We start from the raw sequence: 17,931 nt of genomic DNA, 5'->3' as shown, positions 1-17,931 counted from the left end.
AACACTGTACTAAGCGCTTGGAAAGTACAAGTTGGCAACAGATAGAGACAATCCCTCCCCAACAACGGGCTCACTGTCTAGAAGGGGGAGACAGACACAGAACAAGTAGACAGGCATCAAAAGCACCAAAATAGAAAATAGAATTATAGATATTGTCAAGCGCTATTTGCCAGGGATTGTTCTAAGCACTGCAGTACATACAAGTATTTTTTTTAATGGCATTTATTAAGCACTTACTATGTGCAAAGCACTGCTCTAAGTGCTGGGGAGTTTACATTCATTCATTCATTCAATTGTATTTATTGAGCGCTTACTGTGTGCAGAGCACTGTACTAAGCTCACAGTCTTCTAGACTGTGAGCCCACTGTTGGGTAGGGACCGTCTCTATACGTTGCCAACTTGTACTTCCCAAGCGCTTAGTACAGTGCTCTGCACACAGTAAGTGCTCAATAAATACGATTGAATGAATGAATTAATGAACTAAGCGCTGATCAGGTTGTCCCACGGGGGGGCTCACAGTCTTCATCCCCATTTTACATATGAGGTAACTGAGGCCCAGAGAAGTCAAGTGACTTGCCCAAACTCACACAGCTGACAGTTGGAGGAGCCGGGATTTGAACTCATGACCTCTGACTCCAAAGCCCGGACTCTTCCCACTGAGCCCCGCTGCTTCGTACAAGTCAATCAGGTTGGACACAGTCCACGACCCACACTTAATCGCCGTTTTCCAGATGAGTTAACCGAGGCACAGAGAAGGGAAGCAACTTGCCCAAGGTCACACAGCAGACAAACTGGCAGAGCTGGGATTAGAACCCAGGTTCTCGGACTCCCAGCCCGTACTCTTTCCCTTAGGCCACACTGCCGCTCTATTCTTTCACTCATTCAATCGTATTTATTGAGCGCTTACTGTGTGCATAGCACTGGACTAAGCGCTTGGGAAGTACAAGTTGGCAACGTCTAGAGACGGTCCCTACCCAACAGTGGGCTCACAGTCTAGAAGGGGGAGACAGAGAACAAAACCAAACATACTAACAGAATAAAATAGACTAAATATGTACAAGTAAAATAAATAAATAAATAGAGTCATAAATACGTACAAACATATATACATATATACAGGTGCTGTGGGGAAGGGAAGGAGGTAAGATGGGGGGGATGGAGAGGGGGACAAGACGGAGAGGAAGGAGGGGGCTCAGTCTGGGAAGGCCTCCTGGAGGAGGTGAGCTCTCAGTAGGGCCTTATGCCTCTGGCATGTTTGCTTCTGCACCAACGATGAAGAAATGGAAGAGAATCTTGGAGGAGGCTGTGGAGACAGCAGGATTTCCAACTCAATTATGCGTTTGATGATGATGATGATGATGGCATTTGTTAAGTGCTTACTATGTGCAAAGCACCGTTCTAAGCGCTGGGGAGGATACAAGGTGATCAGGTTGTCCCACGGGGGGCTCACAGTCTTCATCCCCATTTGACAGATGAGGTAACCGAGGAACGGAGAAGTGAGGTGACTTGCCCAAAGTCACACAGCTGACAAGCGGTGGAGAGGAGATTAATAATAATAATAATGACGGCGTTTGTTAAGCGCTTACTATGTGCAAAGCACTGTTCTAAGTGCTGGGGAAGTTACAAGGAGATCAGATTGTCCCATGGAGGGGCTCACAGTCTTCATCCCCATTTTATAGATGAGGTAACTGAGGCACAGAGAATAATAATAATAATAATGATGGTATTTGTTAAGTGCTTACTATGTGCAAAGCACTGTTCTAAGCGCTGGGGAGGTTACAAGGTGATCAGGTTGTCCCATGGGGGGCTCACAGCTTTAATCCCCAATTTACAGACGAGGGAACTGAGGCACAGAGAAGTTAAGTGGCTTGCCCAAAGTCACACGGCTGACATTTGCCAGAGCTGGGATTTGAACCCATGACCCCTGACTCCAAAGCCCGGGCTCTTTCCACTGAGCCACGCCGCTTCTCCGTGAAGTGAAGTCACACAGCAGAGAGGGGATTAGAACCCATGACCTCTGACTCCCAAGGCCAGGCTGCTTCCCTGAGCATCTAGTTCAGCGTACCACACCAAGTGAGTGCTCAATCAATGCTACAACTTCATGTCTCCCCTTTATTGGTCCCTACTCACCAATCACCGGAGAATTTCGGTCTCCACCAGGATTCTAGGCTCTGTTCTCCTCACACCTCTGTACGTTTTTATTTTCCCTTAATGGTTAAGCGCTGACTATGCGCCAGGCACTGTACTAAGCACTGGGGTAGATACAAATTAATCAGGTTGAACACAGTCCCTGTCCTTCGTGGGGCTCGCCATATTAATCCTCATTTTACAGTCGAGGTAACTGAGGCTCAGAGAAGTGACGTGACTTGCCCAAGGTCACTGAGCAGGGAATGGAGCCAATTTGGCAGGACGGCAGTCGCTCCCTCGGGGTAAATAAAAGCGAGACAGCCCTAGACGTGTTATTTCCAAAAGACGCAATGGACGGCTTGCTTAGCTTCAGCAGACATCGTACCCTTTCTGCCACGACACCCAAAATGCCATCACCGCGTCAAGAGCTGGATCCTTTAAGAGACAGACAAAAATAGGAGAAAATGTGTCAACTTTCAGCCTCACAGTCTTGAATCTTTCAAACCCGCTTTTGGGGTGGACGGCTTTTCCGAACACGCGCGTTTCCGAACAGAGGAAAGTTACATTCATTTTTCCGAAGAAGAAAATGAATTCCGTTCTAGCTTTGCATTTTCTTGGCAGCTACTCTCCTGTTCCTAAGCTCTGGGTTTGCAAATTCTGGCACCGTCTTGATGCTCCAAATAAAGTGATTTTCCTAGGAGTGATACGATCCTCACGCCCAGCTAGTTTCATTCATTTGGTCTATACTGCAAAGTCACGCATGACATGAGACTGCCGAAATAAATTTTTTATTTCTGAAACATTCAAAAACAGCAGTATACACAGTTCTAACAAAGATTAAGTCATATGTCATAAGAAAGCCTTCGTTAGTGCAATTGGATTTTGCAAAAGGTCTATCAAAAAGATTTATTTGCATGAAAATGCATTCGATTTCCAGAAGCCACTGTTAATAAAAACTTTAGTTTTATACTTTGTAATAAAGTATCGAACACCATCCATAGTTTAGCAAACATTGCAGCTTTTAAGTGCAATGTGTTTGTGACAGTATAAATACAAAACGCATAACAAATAAATTAACACAAAAAAAAAGAAAAACGGACAAATTATTAAGATTCTGCTGCGTGGATTTCTCTGGCTCTTGTTCTGTTCACATCCAACAAAGGTATACTTCTCAAATAAAATGATGTAGGGCTTTTTTAGGGGGGCGGGAGGAGGGTTGATATATCTCCAGTGCTAAAAAAATAGTACCTTAACACGAAAATATTTGTATGGCACCCAAAATGTAAATCTTTTTAGTGGTTCAGAGTGGTGCACCAGGAAACGAGTACAAAAGAAACTAAGAATCCTGTAAACCGTTAAAAAAATTCAGAGCATATGTTAAAACTCCCATTCGCAAATGGGAAATGAATTAAAATTCATACAGTACGTGTAAAGGAAAAGGTGTTTAGAATGTGTAAGTATATTTAAGTTGCCTTAAAAATCGATGCGGCAGAGCATTATTTACATCCACATATCTTAATTCTCTCAAAAAATGATTTCACGTACACGGCAGTTCTATAAAACCGTCCTAAATATCATCGTACGGCAGCCGCGGACTGGAGAACACTGCGGTATTTCAGGCCGATATTTAAGTGCAAGGTTTCAGTGTCCGACGACAGGTCCGCTTTGAAAATAAGAACGCGCTGTGCGTGTATTAAACACCCAAAGGGAAGAATGGTCCTGTAACACTCATTCTACAGTCACCCAGCCTGCTGGGTGGCGATCCTCGTTTCCCCTCCTTTCCCGAATTTCCGGAGCTCCGGCCGAGCTGGGTCAATAGCAGCCGTCTCTCCAACTTCCATCTCGTACGGCGCTGAGCGAAGACAGAGGCTTTGGCGGTTGGAGAAAGCTGAGGAGGAAAAGAAGAGGGAAACGGGTTAATCGTCAAGCTAACGGTCAGCGATTTCAGACTCGATCCGGGAGCTGGTAACGAAAGGGGGTCCAAATGAGTGTCAGTCAGTGCAGAGAACTGTACTGGATATCCGTAACGGGTGATCCCAGCCTCTTTGGTTATTTCCAAGGAAATCCTGATGCCATAGGTCTCTCTTCTGTACCTATCTACACTGTAAGCTCACTGTGGGCAGGGAATGCGTCTGTTATATTGTTATATCGTACTCTCCCGAGAGCTTAGTACAGCGCTCTGCACACAATAAGTGCTCAATAAATACCACTGATGGACTGATTGATTGCTCTAATAACCAGACCAAAGTTAATACGGAAGTGATAGGGAAGTGATCCCTTCCCCACAGCACCCGTATAATTAATTAATTAATAATGGCATTTATTAAGCGCTTACTATGTGCAAAGCACTGTTCTAAGCGCTGGGGAGGTTACAAGGTGATCAGGTTGTCCCACGTGAGGCTCACAGTCTCAATCCCCATTTTACAGATGAGGTAGCTTAGGCTCAGAGAAGTTAACTGACTTGCCCAAGGTCACACAGCAGACGTGGTGGAGTCGGGATTCGAGCCCATGACCTCTGACTCCAAAGCCCGTGCTCTTTCCACTGAGCCACGCTGCTTCTCTAAAACATATATATATGTATATGTGTTTGTACATATTTATTACTCTATTTATTTTACTTGTACATATCTATTCTATTTATTTTATTTTGTTAGCATGTTTGGTTTTGTTCTCTGTCTCCCCCTTTTAGACTGTGAGCCCACTGTTGGGTAGGGCCTGTCTCTATATGTTGCCAACTTGTACTTCCCAAGCGCTTAGTACAGTGCTCTGCACACAGTAAGCGCTCAATAAATACGATTGATTGATTGATTGATTGATTGATACCCCAGGGATAAAGGCATCATGACCAATTAAGAGGTATTGAGTCCCTCTTGGGACACAAATTGCCCATTTCACCAACTGCATTCACTCATTTGATCGCATTTATTGAATGTTTACTGCAAGCAAAGCACTGTACTGAGCATCTGCAGAGATTCTGTGCTCAGTTGTGACAAGGGCTGTGCACACGGACCCTGAGGAAGCCGTCGCCTGCTCCAAGATTCATTCATTCAATCGTATTTATTGAGCGCTTACTGTGTGCAGAGCACTGTACTAAGCGCTTGGGAAGTACAAGTTGGCCACATATAGAGACGGTCCCTACCCAACAGCGGGCTCACGGTCTAGAAGGGGGAGACAGACGACAAAACAAAACATGTGGACAGGTGTCACGTCGTCAGGATAAATAGAGATAAAGCTAGATGCACATCATTAACAAAATAAATAGAATAGTAAATATGCACAAGTAAAATAAATACAGTAATAAATCTGTACAAACATATATACAGGTGCTGTGGGGAGGGGAAGGAGGTAGGGTGGGAGGGATGGGGAGGAGGAGAGGAAAAAGGGGGCTCAGTCTGGAGCGAGATTCATTCATTCATTCATTCAATCGTATTTATTGAGCGCTTACTGTGTGCAGAGCACTGTACTAAGCGCTTGGGAAGTACAAGGTCCCTACCCAACAACAGGCTCACAGTCTAGAAGGGGGAGACAGACAACAAAACAAAACATATTAACAAAATAAAATAAATGGAATAGTAAATGTCAGAAGCAGCGTGGTTCAATGGAAAGAGCCCGGGGTTGGGAGTCAGAGGTCATGGGTTCTAATCCCGGCTCCTCCACCTAACAGTTGTGTGACTTTACGCAAGTCACTTAACTTCTCTGAGCCTCAGTTACCTCATCTGGAAAATGGGGATGAAGACCGTGAATCCTTAGCGGGACAGAAACTGTTTCCAACCCAATTTCCTTATATCCACCCCAGCACTTAGTACAGTACCAGGCACACGGTAAGTGCTTAACAAATACCACAATTATTATTATTATAAGTCGAGCACGGAAGATCATAGACCATAAACTCCTCATGACTTTTACTTCTGATATGAAGTAAAAGTCAGTAGTGCTCTATACCTAATAAGTAGTCAGGAAATGTTGTAGGGGATATTATCATTTATCAGCCCCTGTCTGGAAACAGAATCTGAAAATTCAAATTTACTTGGATAGTCAGAAAAGGAAGTTGTCTGCTTTACTCTAGGGCTTGCTCAATTCTTATTAGATTGTAAGTTTCTTGGGGACAGGGCTTAGGTCCTTATGAAAAGCAGTATGACTCAGTGGAAAGAGCATGGCCTTTCGAGGCAGAGGTCATGGGTTCAAATCCCGCTCCCTCAACTGTCAGCTGTGTGACTTTGGGCAAGTCACTTCACTTCTCTGGGCCTCAGTTACTTCATCTGTAAAATGGGGATTAAGACTGTGAGCCCCCCATGGGACAACCTGATCATTTTGTAATAATAATAATAATGGCATTTATTAAGCACATACTATGTGCAAAGCACTGTTCTAAGTGCTGGGGAGGTTACAAGGTGATCAGGTTGTCCCATGGGGGGGCTCACAGTCTTAATCCTCATTTTACAGATGAGGTAACTGAGGCCCAGGGAAGTGAAGTGACTTGCCCAAAGTCACACAGCTGACAATTGGCGGAGCCGGGATTTGAACCCATGACCTCTGACTCCAAAGCCCGGGCTCTTTCCACTGAGCCATGCTGCTTTTCTATGTAACCTCCCCAGCGCTTAGAACAGTGCTTTGCACATAGTAAGCACTTAATAAATGCCATTATTATTATTATTATTATTATTATTATTAGGTCTATTTATTCGATTGTATTTGCCCAACTGCTTAAAATAGTGCTTTGCACATAGTGAATGTTCATTAAATACCATTTATTAATTGATATTAACTGATTAACGTGATTTTTTCCTCACTTTAGGTTTTAGATGATTTTTAAAATTAATTCAATTATAAGATTCTCAAGACTTTAAAGGTGAAATGTCAGAGTTAATTAGAACGTACAGTAAACAATACATCATCATGAACGGTATTTACTGGGCACTTATTGCGTAGAGAAAACTGGACTAAGAGGTTAGGAGAGTACAATACAACAGAATTGGAAGACATATTTCCTGCCTAAGATAAGCTTATAGAGAAGTTGTTCAAATGTAAACTAAATCTTCAAAAATAACTTTACATATTTCAAACAGAAAAGTCTTTAAAGAATCAGGAAAAAAAATACTCCCTTCTTTGACACTTTTTTATGGTATTTGTTAAGTGCTGAGGTAGATAAAAGCTTATCAGGTTGGACATAGTCCATGTCCTACATGGGGTCACAGTCTTAATCCAATAAATACAACTGAATGAATGAATGAATCCCCATCTTACAGATGAGGTAACTGAGGCACAGAGAAGTGAAACGACTTGCCCAAGGTCACACAGCGGACAAGTGGCAGAACTGGGATTAGAACCCAGGTCCTTCTGATACCCAGAAGGAAGAAGCAGAAGCAGCGTGGCTCAGTGGAAAGAGCCCGGGCTTTGGAGTCCGAGGTCATGGGTTCAAATCCCGGCTTCGCCAATTGTCAGCTGTGTGACTTTGGGCAAGTCACTTCACTTCTCTGGGCCTCACTTACCTCATCTGGAAAATGGGGATTAAGACTGTGAACCCCCTGTGGGACAACTTGATCACCTTGTAACCTCCCCAGCGCTTAGAACAGTGCTTGGCACATAGTAAGCGCTCAACAAATGCCATTATTATTATTATTATTATTAGTGGCAAGAACCCGGGCTTGGGAGTCAGAGGACGTGGGTTCTAATCCCGGCTCTGCCACTTACCAGCTGTGTGACTTTGGGCAAATCACTTCACTTCTCTGTGCCTCAGTTCCCTCATCTGAAAAATGGGGATTAAGTCTGTGAGCCCCACGTGGGACAAGCTGATTACTTTGTATCTACTCCAGAGCTTAGAACAGTGCTTGGCACATAGTAAGTGCTTAACAAATACCATTATTATTATTATTATTACCCAGGCCTGGGCTCTCTCCACTAGGCCACACTGCTTCTAACTCATTCACTCACTCATAGGGGAAGCAGCGTGGCTCAGTGGAAAGAGCGAGGGCTTGGGAGTCAGAGGTCGTGGGTTCGAATCCCGCCTCCGCCACTTGTCGTTTAGTCTTTTAGACTTTTAGACTGTGAGCCCACTGTTGGGTAGGGACTGTCTCTATATGTTGCCAACTTGTACTTCCCAAGCGCTTAGTACAGTGCTCTGCACAAAGTAAGCGCTCAATAAATACGATTGATTGATTGATTGACTGTCAGCTGTGTGACCTTGGGCAAGGCACTTAACTTCTCTGTGCCTCAGTTCCCTCATCTGTAAAATGGGGATTAAGACTGTGAGCCCCAAGTGGGACAACCCGATCACCTTGTATCCCCCCCAGCGCTTAGAACAGTGCTTTGCACATAGTAAGCGCTTAACAAATACCACCATTATTATTATTATTAAGGACAGGGAACATGTCTGCTAATTCTCTTGCATTGTATTCTCCCAAGCGCTTAGCTTAGCTTGACACGATTAGCTTGAATCTATTCCAGCGCTCAGACCAGTGCCCATCACATAGCAAGGGCTTAACAAATACCGTAATTATTATAAAGCTAAATGTGATCAGCAGGGTCCAGCTCGCGGACGTCACCATGACCTGTAAAACCTCCCTCTGCTTCCTAACATCCGCGTGGAGGCTGTCCTTCCTCCGCTCCCAAGAGCCCTCCGATCCTGGCTCCTTCCCGCCTACATTCCAGGGAAGGAGAGGAGCCCGCACAACTTGTATTTCTCCCAGAACCGGATCTAATAATAATAAGAATGGCATTTATTAAGCGCTTACTGTGTGCAAAGCACTGTTCTAAGCGGTGGGGTGGTTACAAGGTGATCAGATTATCCCACGGGGGGCTCACAGTCTTAACCCCCATTTTACAGATGAAGGAACTGAGGCACGAGAAGTTAAGTGACTTGCCCAAGGTCACACAGCAGGCAATTGGCGGAGCCAGGATTTGAACCTGTGACCTCTGACTCCAAAGGCCGGGCTCTTTCCACTGAGCCACGCTGCTTCTCTACGCATGCTTCCGCCCCAAGCACAGAGGAGCTTTGGTAGTCAGAAAAGGGGGCGACATATTATTCATTCATTCATTCAATCGTATTTATTGAGCGCTTACTGTGTGCAGAGCACAGTACTAAGCGCTTGGGAAGTACAAGTCAGCAACATATAGAGACGGTCCCTCCCTGACAACGGGCTCACAGTCTGGAAGGGGGAGACAGGCAACAAAACATGTAGAGAGGGGTCTCCCCCTCTAGACTGTAAGCTCTTTGCGGGCGGGGAAGGGGCCTGTTATGTTGAACTCTCCCGAGCGCTTAGCACAGTGCCCTGCACACAGTAAGCACTCAATCAACATGATTGACTGACTGCAGAGATGATCTTCCAGACAGGAGCCGCATGTTGGGTGGGGAGGGGACACCGCACACCCCAATTCCCATGTGGCCCTGACGGTGAACTTGGGAGGACCCCATCCCCAGAGGCTAAGCAGCAGTACAGTGCTTTGCACACAGTAAGCGCTCAATAAATATGACGGAATGAATGAAGTAGAGATTTTCTCCCACTACTGCTCCTAGTTGGGGCGGACCACCTTCGGCTGAGAAAGTTGGGCTCCCGAGGCCCCAACTCAGTGTTTTTTTCATAGTATTTGTTACTGAGAGCTCAAGGCCCTACTGAGAGCTCACCTCCTCCAGGAGGCCTTCCCAGACTGAGCCCCTACCTTCCTCTCCCCCTCGTCCCCCTCTCCATCCCCCCCATCTTACCTCCTTCCCTTCCCCACAGCACCTGCATATATGTATATATGTTTGTACATATTTACTACTCTATTTATTTTTTTTACTTGTACATATCTATTCTATTTATTTTATTTTGTTAGTATGTTTGGTTTGGTTCTCTGTCTCCCCCTTCTTAGACTGTGAGCCCACTGTTGGGTAGGGACTGTCTCTATATGTTGCCAACTTGTACTTCCCAAGCGCTTAATACAGTGCTCTGCACACAGTAAGCGCTCAATAAATACGACTGATTGACTGATCGATTGATTGATTGATTACGTGCTTACTGTGTGCCAGCCACTGTACTAAGCGCCGGGGTAGATACAAGTTAATCAAGTTGGACCCAATCCACATCTCACATAATAATAATGATAATAATAATAGACTAGGCCCCATAATCATAATTGTGGTATTTGTTACGCTTTTATTATGTACCAAGCACAGTACCAAGCGCTGGGGTGGGTACGAGCAAATCGGGTTGGACACGGTCCCTGTGCCACGTGGGGCTCACAGTCTCAATCCCCATTCATCATCAATTTATTGAGCACTTACTGTGTGCAGAGCACTGTACTAAGCGCTTGGGAAGGACAAGTTGGTAACACATAGAGACGGTCCCTACCCAACAGTGGGCTCACAGTCTGCAGAGGAGGTAACCTGAGGCCCGGAGAAGTGAAGTGACTTACCCAAGGCCCTACAGCAGACAAACGGTGGACCCCCAAATCTACATCCTGACCTCTCTCGCTCCACGGCCTTCCGACTCCTATCCGTGCCATTTAGCTTTCATTCTATTCATTTAGCTTTCATTCCATTTGTTCTGCCGACTTGACACCCGTCCACATGTTTTGTTTTGTTGTCTGTCTCCCCCTTCTAGACCGTGAGCCCGTTGTTGGGTCGGGACCGTCTCCGTGTGCCGCCGACTTGTACTTCCCACGCGCTTAGTACAGTGCTCCGCACAGAGTAAGCGCTCAATAAATACGACTGACTGACTGAATGATGATACTGTATATATGTATATATGGTTGTACATATTTATTACTCTATTTATTTATTTATTTATGTTACTTGTACATATCTATCCTATTTATTTTCTTTTGTTAGTATGTTTGGTTTTGTTCTCTGTCTCTCCCTTTTAGACTGTGAGCCCACTGTTGGGTAGGGACTGTCTCTATATGTTGCCAATTTGTACTTCCCAAGCGCTTAGTACAGTGCTCTGCACATAGTAAGCGCTCAATAAATACGATTGATGATGATGATGATGATGATGATAACCGGGGCTGGGGGCGGCTGGCTGGGGCGGGCCCCGGGAGGCCTTCTATGACCTGCAGCACATCACTTTTTAGACCGTGAGCCCACTCTTTAGACTGTGAGCCCACTGTTGGGTAGGGACTGTCTCTATATGTTGCCAATCTGTACTTCCCAAGCGCTTAGTACAGTGCTCCGCACATAGTAAGCGCTCAATAAATACGATTGATGATGATGATGATGATACCACGCTGCTGGGATTCCCAGTAGTAGCTCCCCATTTTCCAGCTGAGGTAACCGAGGCCCAGAGAAGTGACCAAGGTGCCGCGGTAGACAGGTGGAGGAGCTGGGATCGGGCACGGGCTTTAGCGCTCAGAACGGTGCTTCGCGTATAGTGAGCGCTTAGCAAATGCCGCCGTTATTATTATTGTTATTATTTAGGGCTCTTACCTGCGCACTGGTTGGGCGATTTTGCTCCGGGGCAGGTTACTCCCACCGACGGCCAACGACGGCCTCGGTAGGCCGCTGCGCCCCATTAGTCCGGGGGCTGTCATCTTGGCGGGGGCGGGAATGCCGCTGTTGGGGTACGGCTGCGGGCCGCCGGACGCCGGACCGCTGCTGCTGCTGCTTTGGACCGTGGGACTCACGTAGGCGGTGGCTTTCAGGGGCTGCCGGCTCGAGGCCGGAAAGTGTCCCAGGCTGTGGACCCGATGCTGCAGCTGGCCCGGGGAGGGAACTGCGAAGAGGAAAAGGGAATGAAGGAGACAGCTCTCGACAATCAATCAATCAATCAATCGTATTTATTGAGCGCTTACTAGGTGCGGAGCACTGTACTAAGCGCTTGGGAAGTACAAATTGGCAACATAGAGAGACAGTCCCTACCCAACAGTGGGCTTACCACCTCACGGACTCCGGGTTGTGTTTACGGAGGGAATAATAATAATAACGTTAGTATTTGTTAAGCGCTTACTATGGGCAAAGCACTGTTCTAAGCGCTGGGGAGGTTACAGGGTGAACGGGTTGTCCCACGGGGGGCTCCCAGTCTTAATCCCCATTGAGGGAACTGAGGACCAGAGAAGTGAAGTGACTTGCCCAAAGTCGCACAGCTGACAAGTGGTGGGGCCGGGATTTGAACCCACTACCTCTGACTCCAAAGCCCGTGCTCTTTCCACTGAGCCACACTAGACAAGTTTATAATGATAAGGACGGTATCTGTTAAGGCACTTACTGCGCTGGGGTAGATAGAGGTGATCAGGTTGTCCCACGTGGGGCTCACAGTCTTCCTCCCCATCATCATCATCATCATCAATCGTATTTATTGAGCGCTTACTATGTGCAGAGCACTGTACTAAGCGCTTGGGAAGTACAAATTGGCAACATATAGAGACAGTACAGATGAGGTAACTGAGGCATGGAGCAGTGTGGCTCAGTGGAAGGAGAACGGGCTTTAGAGTCGGACGTCATGGGTTCAAATCCCGGCTCCGCCACTTGTCAGCTGTGTGACTTTGGGGAAGTCACTTCACTTATCTGGGCCTCAGTTACCTCATCTGTGAAACAGGGATGAAGATTTACTGGAGTGTAAATTCACCCTTCCTGAGTCATGTCCACGCAGCAGAAGCCAGCCTTGGTACTGATGGATTTTCATTCAATCATATTTATTAAGTGCTTACTGTGTGCAGAGCACTGTACTAATGTGGCCTTGGGCAAGTCACTTAACTTCTCTGTGCTTCAGTTACCTCATCCGTAAAATGGATGAAGACTCTGATTCCCATGCGGGATAGGGGCTGTGTCCAACCCAATGGTATCTGCACTTATTATGGTGCTCTGCACACAGTAAGCGCTCAATAAACATGACTGGATGAATGAATCCACCCCAGAGCTCAGTACAGTGCCTGGCACCTTGTAACCTCCCCAGAGCTTAGAACAGTGCTTTGCACATAGTAAGTGCTTAATAAATGCCATCATTATTATTATTATTAAGTGACTTGCCCAGAGTCACACAGCAGACAAGCGGCAGAGCCAGAATTAGAACCCATGACCTCTGACTCCCAGTTTAGTAGTTTATAACTACTAGTGCTTCTTAATAATAATAGTAATAATTGGCATTTGTTAAGTGCTTACTATGTGCAAAGCACTGTTCTAAGCGCTGGGGAGGATACAGGGTGATCAGGTTGTCCCACGTGGGGCTCACAGTCTTCATCCCCATTTTACAGATGAGGTAACTGAGGCCCAGAGAAGTTAAGTGACTTCCCCAAGATCACACAGCAGACATGTGGCGGAGTCGGGATTTGAACCCATGACCTCTGACTCCAAAGCCCGGGCTCTTTCCACTGAGCCACGCTGCTTCTTCTAGCACTAGTAGGGACTGATGGTTGATGGACAGAGTTTCTCTGCTACTCAAGGCCAGCTGTGAGCCCACTGTTGGGTAGGGACTGTCTCTATATGTTGCCAACTTGTACTTCCCAAGCGCTTAGTACAGTGCTCTGCACACAGTAAGCGCTCAATAAATACGATTGATGATGATGATGATCTACACTCAATCCCTTGGATAACTCATTCGCTCTCGTGGATTCAACTATCATCTCTATGCTGACGACACCCAAATCTACATCTCCTCCTCTGATCTCTCTCCCTCTTTCCAGGCTCACGTCTCCTTCTGCCTTCAAGACATCTCTACTTGGATACCCTCCCATCTCCTCAAACTTAACGTCACCTCAAACTTAACACGTCACCTCAAACTTAACACGTCCAAAGCAGAGCTCCTTATCCTCCCACCCAAACTCTGCCCTCTCCCTGACTTTCCCATCACTGTAGACGGCACCACCATTCTTCCCGTCCCACAAGCCCCTGACCTTGGCATTATCCTTGACTCCTCCCTGTCACTCAGCCCAAATATTCAACCCATCACCAAATCCTGTCGGTCCCACCTTCACAGCATCGCTAAAATCCTCGCTTTCCTCTCCATCCAAACTGCTACCACATTAATACAATCACTCATCCTATCCCACCTGAATTACTGCATCAGCCTCCTTGCGGACCTCTCGGTCTCCTGTCTGTCCCCATTCCAGTCCATACTTCACTTCGCTGCCCAGATCATCTTTCTATAAAAACGTTCAGGGCATGGCACCCTGCTCCTCAAAAACCTCCGGTGGTTGCCTATCCACCTCTGTTTCAAACAAAAGCTCCTCACCATTGGCTTTAAAGCACCTCCATCACCTTGCTCTCGCTTCTCTCCTTCTACAACCCAGCCCGCACGCTTTGCTCCTCTGGTGCTAATCTTCTCACTGGGCCTCCATCTCGCCTATCTTGCCACCGACCCGTGGCCTGCCTCTGGCCTGGAATGCCCTCCCTTCTCAAATCCAACCGTCACTCTCCCGTCCTTCAAAGCCTTACTGAAGCACATCTCCTCCAAGGCCCCTCCCAGACTAAGTCCACGCTTTCCTCTTCTCCCACTCCCTTCTGCATGTCCTGACTCTCTCCCTTTGTTCTTCCTCCCACCCAGCCCCACAGCACTTATGTACATATCTGTAATTTATTTACTTATATTGATAACTGTCTCCCCTCCTCTAGACTGTAAGCTCCTTGTGGGCAGGGAATGTGTCTGTTCATTGCTGTAGTACTCTCTCCCAAGCGCTTAGTATTGTCCTCTGCACACAGTAAACGCTCAATAAATACGATTAAATGAATGAGTGAATACGGTACAGAAACACTTTAGGATAAAAAGCAGAAAGTACCTCCAGCGTTTTCCGTCCAGTCCTGGACCTGGTTTGTTCTCTAGTTGATCCCCATGCTACTGATAAACATAGCCAGGGTCAATCAATCAATCGTATTTATTGAGCGCTTACTGTGTGCAGAGCACTGTACTAAGCACTTGGGAAGTACATGTTGGCAACATATAGAGACAGTCCCTACCCAACAGTGGGCTCACAGTCTAGAAGGGGGAGACAGAGAACAAAACCAAACATATTAACAAAATAAAATAAATAGGGTAGATATGTACAAGTAAAATAAATAGAGTAATAAATATGTACAAACATATATACATATATACAGGTGCTGTGGGGAAGGGAAGGAGGTAAGATGGGGGAATGGAGGGGGGACGAGGGGGAGAGGAAAGAGGGGGCTCCGTCTGGGTCCTGACTAGTCAGGGGAGTAGTTTTCTCTTCAGTTGATTCAGTCGATCATATTCAGTGAGTTCTTACTGTGTGTAGAGCACTGTACTAAGCGCTTGGAAAGTATGTTAAGCTATGTTGTGGTGTGCTTCACTAAAGCTCAATCAATAATCAAGTACACTCAGAGGCGGTCAAGCAGGCCCAGAGCTGAAACAGCTCAGAGGGAAAGGTCAGAGAGAGAGGGGACAAATAAATGCAAGGCCTTGACCATTCTTGCTTCCACAATATCCAGGAATAACATAAAGACAAACCAGGATGATGCCCATGCCCAGCCCTAACATTACCGCCTAACATTCCCCTACGGGAAAATGAGCCAATTTGTGCCTAAGTAGAAAGAACTGCTTTACTGACTGTTTAAAAAGAACATTTGCTTGAGGCCCAGAGCTGACAGTTCATCATCATCAATCGTATTTATTGAGCGCTTACTGTGTGCAGAGCACTGTACTAAGCGCTTGGGAAGTACAAGTTTGCAACATATAGAGACAGTCCCTACCCGACAGCGGGCTCACAGTCTAAAAGGGGGAGACAGAGAACAAAACCAAACATACTAACAAAATAAAATAAATAGAATAGATATGTACAAGTAAAATAAATAAATAAATAAAGTAATAAATATGTACAAACATATATACATAAATATAGGTGCTGTGGGGAAGGGAAGGAGGTAAAATGGGGGGGATTAATTTAGGCCTGTAGGCACATAGATGGTATCTCCTCAGCATTTCCTCCCTGCCCCAGCTTCTCTCTCTGAGCCCCCTACCCATTATCAACCAGCTCCAGAAGGATTCACACAGAGGGGTTGAGGCAGGAGCTTTCTGAGAAATTAGGGAGATGATGAATTTAGACCTGGGGCTCCCCTTGGCTTCCTATGTCCAAAGACCAAATGTTAAACGTCTCCTGTGGAAAAAAGGGGATTTTTGTTGTTGTTGTTTTAACATATTTAACTGGAAGAACTGAAATGAGTTTAAAAGATTGTCTCGTGAACTTACTGGAGTGTAAATTCACCATTCCTGAGTCATGTCCACGCAGCAGCAGCCAGCCTTGGCACTGATGGATTTTTATTCAATCATATTTATTAAGTGCTTACTCTGTGCAGAGCACTGTACTAATGTGGCCTTGGGCAAGTCTCTTAACTTCTCTGTGCTCATCTGTACTGAGAGCTTACCTCTTCCAGGAGGCCTTCCCAGACTGAGCCCCTTCCTTCCTCTCCCTGCGTCCCCCTCTCCATCCCCCTCATCTTACCTCCTTCCCTTCCCCACAGCACCTGTATATATGTATATATGTTTGTACATATTTATTACTCTATTTATTTATTTATTTTACTTGTACATATCTATTCTATTTATTTTGTTAGTATGTTTGGTTTTGTTCTCTGTCTCCCCCTTTTAGACTGTGAGCCCACTGCTGGGTAGGGACTGTCTCTATATGTTGCCAACTTGTACTTCCCAAGTGCTTAGTACAGTGCTCTGCACACAGTAGGCGCTCAATAAATACGATTGATGATGATGATGATCTGTAAAATGGATGAAGACTGTGATCCCCATGCGGGATAGGGGCTGTGTCCAACCCAATGGTATCTGCACTTATTACAGTGCTCTGCACACAGTAAGCGCTCAAAAAACACGACTGAATGAATGAATCCTCCCCAGAGCTCAGTACAGTGCTTGGCACATAGTGGGTGCTTAACAAATACCGTAATTACTATTATGATTTGCCCCTCAGCATTTATGTACACAGCATATTTGTATACAATGTGTTGATTCTGCTATATCATCCCCTACTTTCTATTATATCCTTAGTCATTCAATTGTATTTATTGAGCACTTACTGTGTGCAGAGCACTGTACTAATGTGGCCTTGGGCAAGTCACATAACATCTCTGTGCCTCAGTTACCTCATCTGTAAAATGAGGATTAAGACCGTGAGCCTCATGCAGGACAGGGGCTGTGTCCAACCCAATTTGCTTGAATCCACCCCAGCGCTTAGTATAGTGCCTGGCACACAGTAAGCGCTTAACAAATATCATAATTATTATTATTTGCCCCTCAGCATTTATGTACACAGCATATTTGTATAAAAGTGTTCATCTGCTATATCATCCTCTACTTTGTTATATTCTTAGTCAGAGAAGCAGCGTGGCTCAGTGGAAAGAGCCCAGGCTTTGGAGTCAGAGGTCATGGGTTCAAATCCCAGCTCTGCCAATTGTCAGCTGTGAGACTTTGGGCAACTCACTGAACTTTTCTGGGCCTCAGTTACCTCATCTGTAAAATGGGGATTAAGACTGTGAGCCCCCTGTGGGGCAACCTAATCACCTTGTAACCTCCCCAGTGCTTAGAACAGTGTTTTGCACATAGTAAGAGCTTAATAAATGCCATTATTATCATTACTATTATTATTCATTCATTTAATTGTAGTTACTGAACACTTACTGTGTGCAGAGCATCGTACTAAGCGCTTGGGAAAGTACAATTTAACAAATTATAGTGACATTCCCTGCCCGCATCGAGCTCACGATCTATAGTGGGAGAGAGAGACATCGATACAAATTAACAAAATTACAGATACGTACATAAGTGCTTTGGAGCTGGGAAGGGGGAAGATCAAAGAGAGCAAGTCAGGGCAATGCAGAAGGGAGTGGGAGATGAGGAAGAGTGGGACTTAAGTCTGGGAAGGCCTCTTTCT

At 45.7% G+C, this 17,931-nt stretch overlaps 1 protein-coding gene across 1 annotated transcript in view; it reads right to left on the bottom strand.

Annotated features, from left to right (window-relative positions):
- Positions 1–2,943: 2,943 nt before the first annotated feature.
- The window catches only part of SLAIN1 (SLAIN motif family member 1), a 110,960-nt gene continuing 95,972 nt past the window's right edge, over positions 2,944–17,931 (bottom strand). Inside the window, exons 10-11 of the mRNA XM_038763050.1 lie at positions 11,528–11,813; positions 2,944–4,015 (exon numbers count right to left, since the gene is read on the bottom strand). Of these exons, the coding sequence (XP_038618978.1) occupies positions 3,940–4,015; positions 11,528–11,813 (362 nt within the window). The 3' untranslated portion in view covers positions 2,944–3,939. The remainder of the gene's footprint in view (positions 4,016–11,527; positions 11,814–17,931) is intronic.

Source organism: Tachyglossus aculeatus, chromosome 2 (assembly GCF_015852505.1).
Source record: "Tachyglossus aculeatus isolate mTacAcu1 chromosome 2, mTacAcu1.pri, whole genome shotgun sequence".
NCBI classification, from domain to species: Eukaryota; Metazoa; Chordata; class Mammalia; order Monotremata; family Tachyglossidae; genus Tachyglossus; species Tachyglossus aculeatus.
The sequence above is the reverse complement of the archived record's forward strand: the minus strand, read 5'-3'. Positions and strand labels throughout refer to the sequence as shown.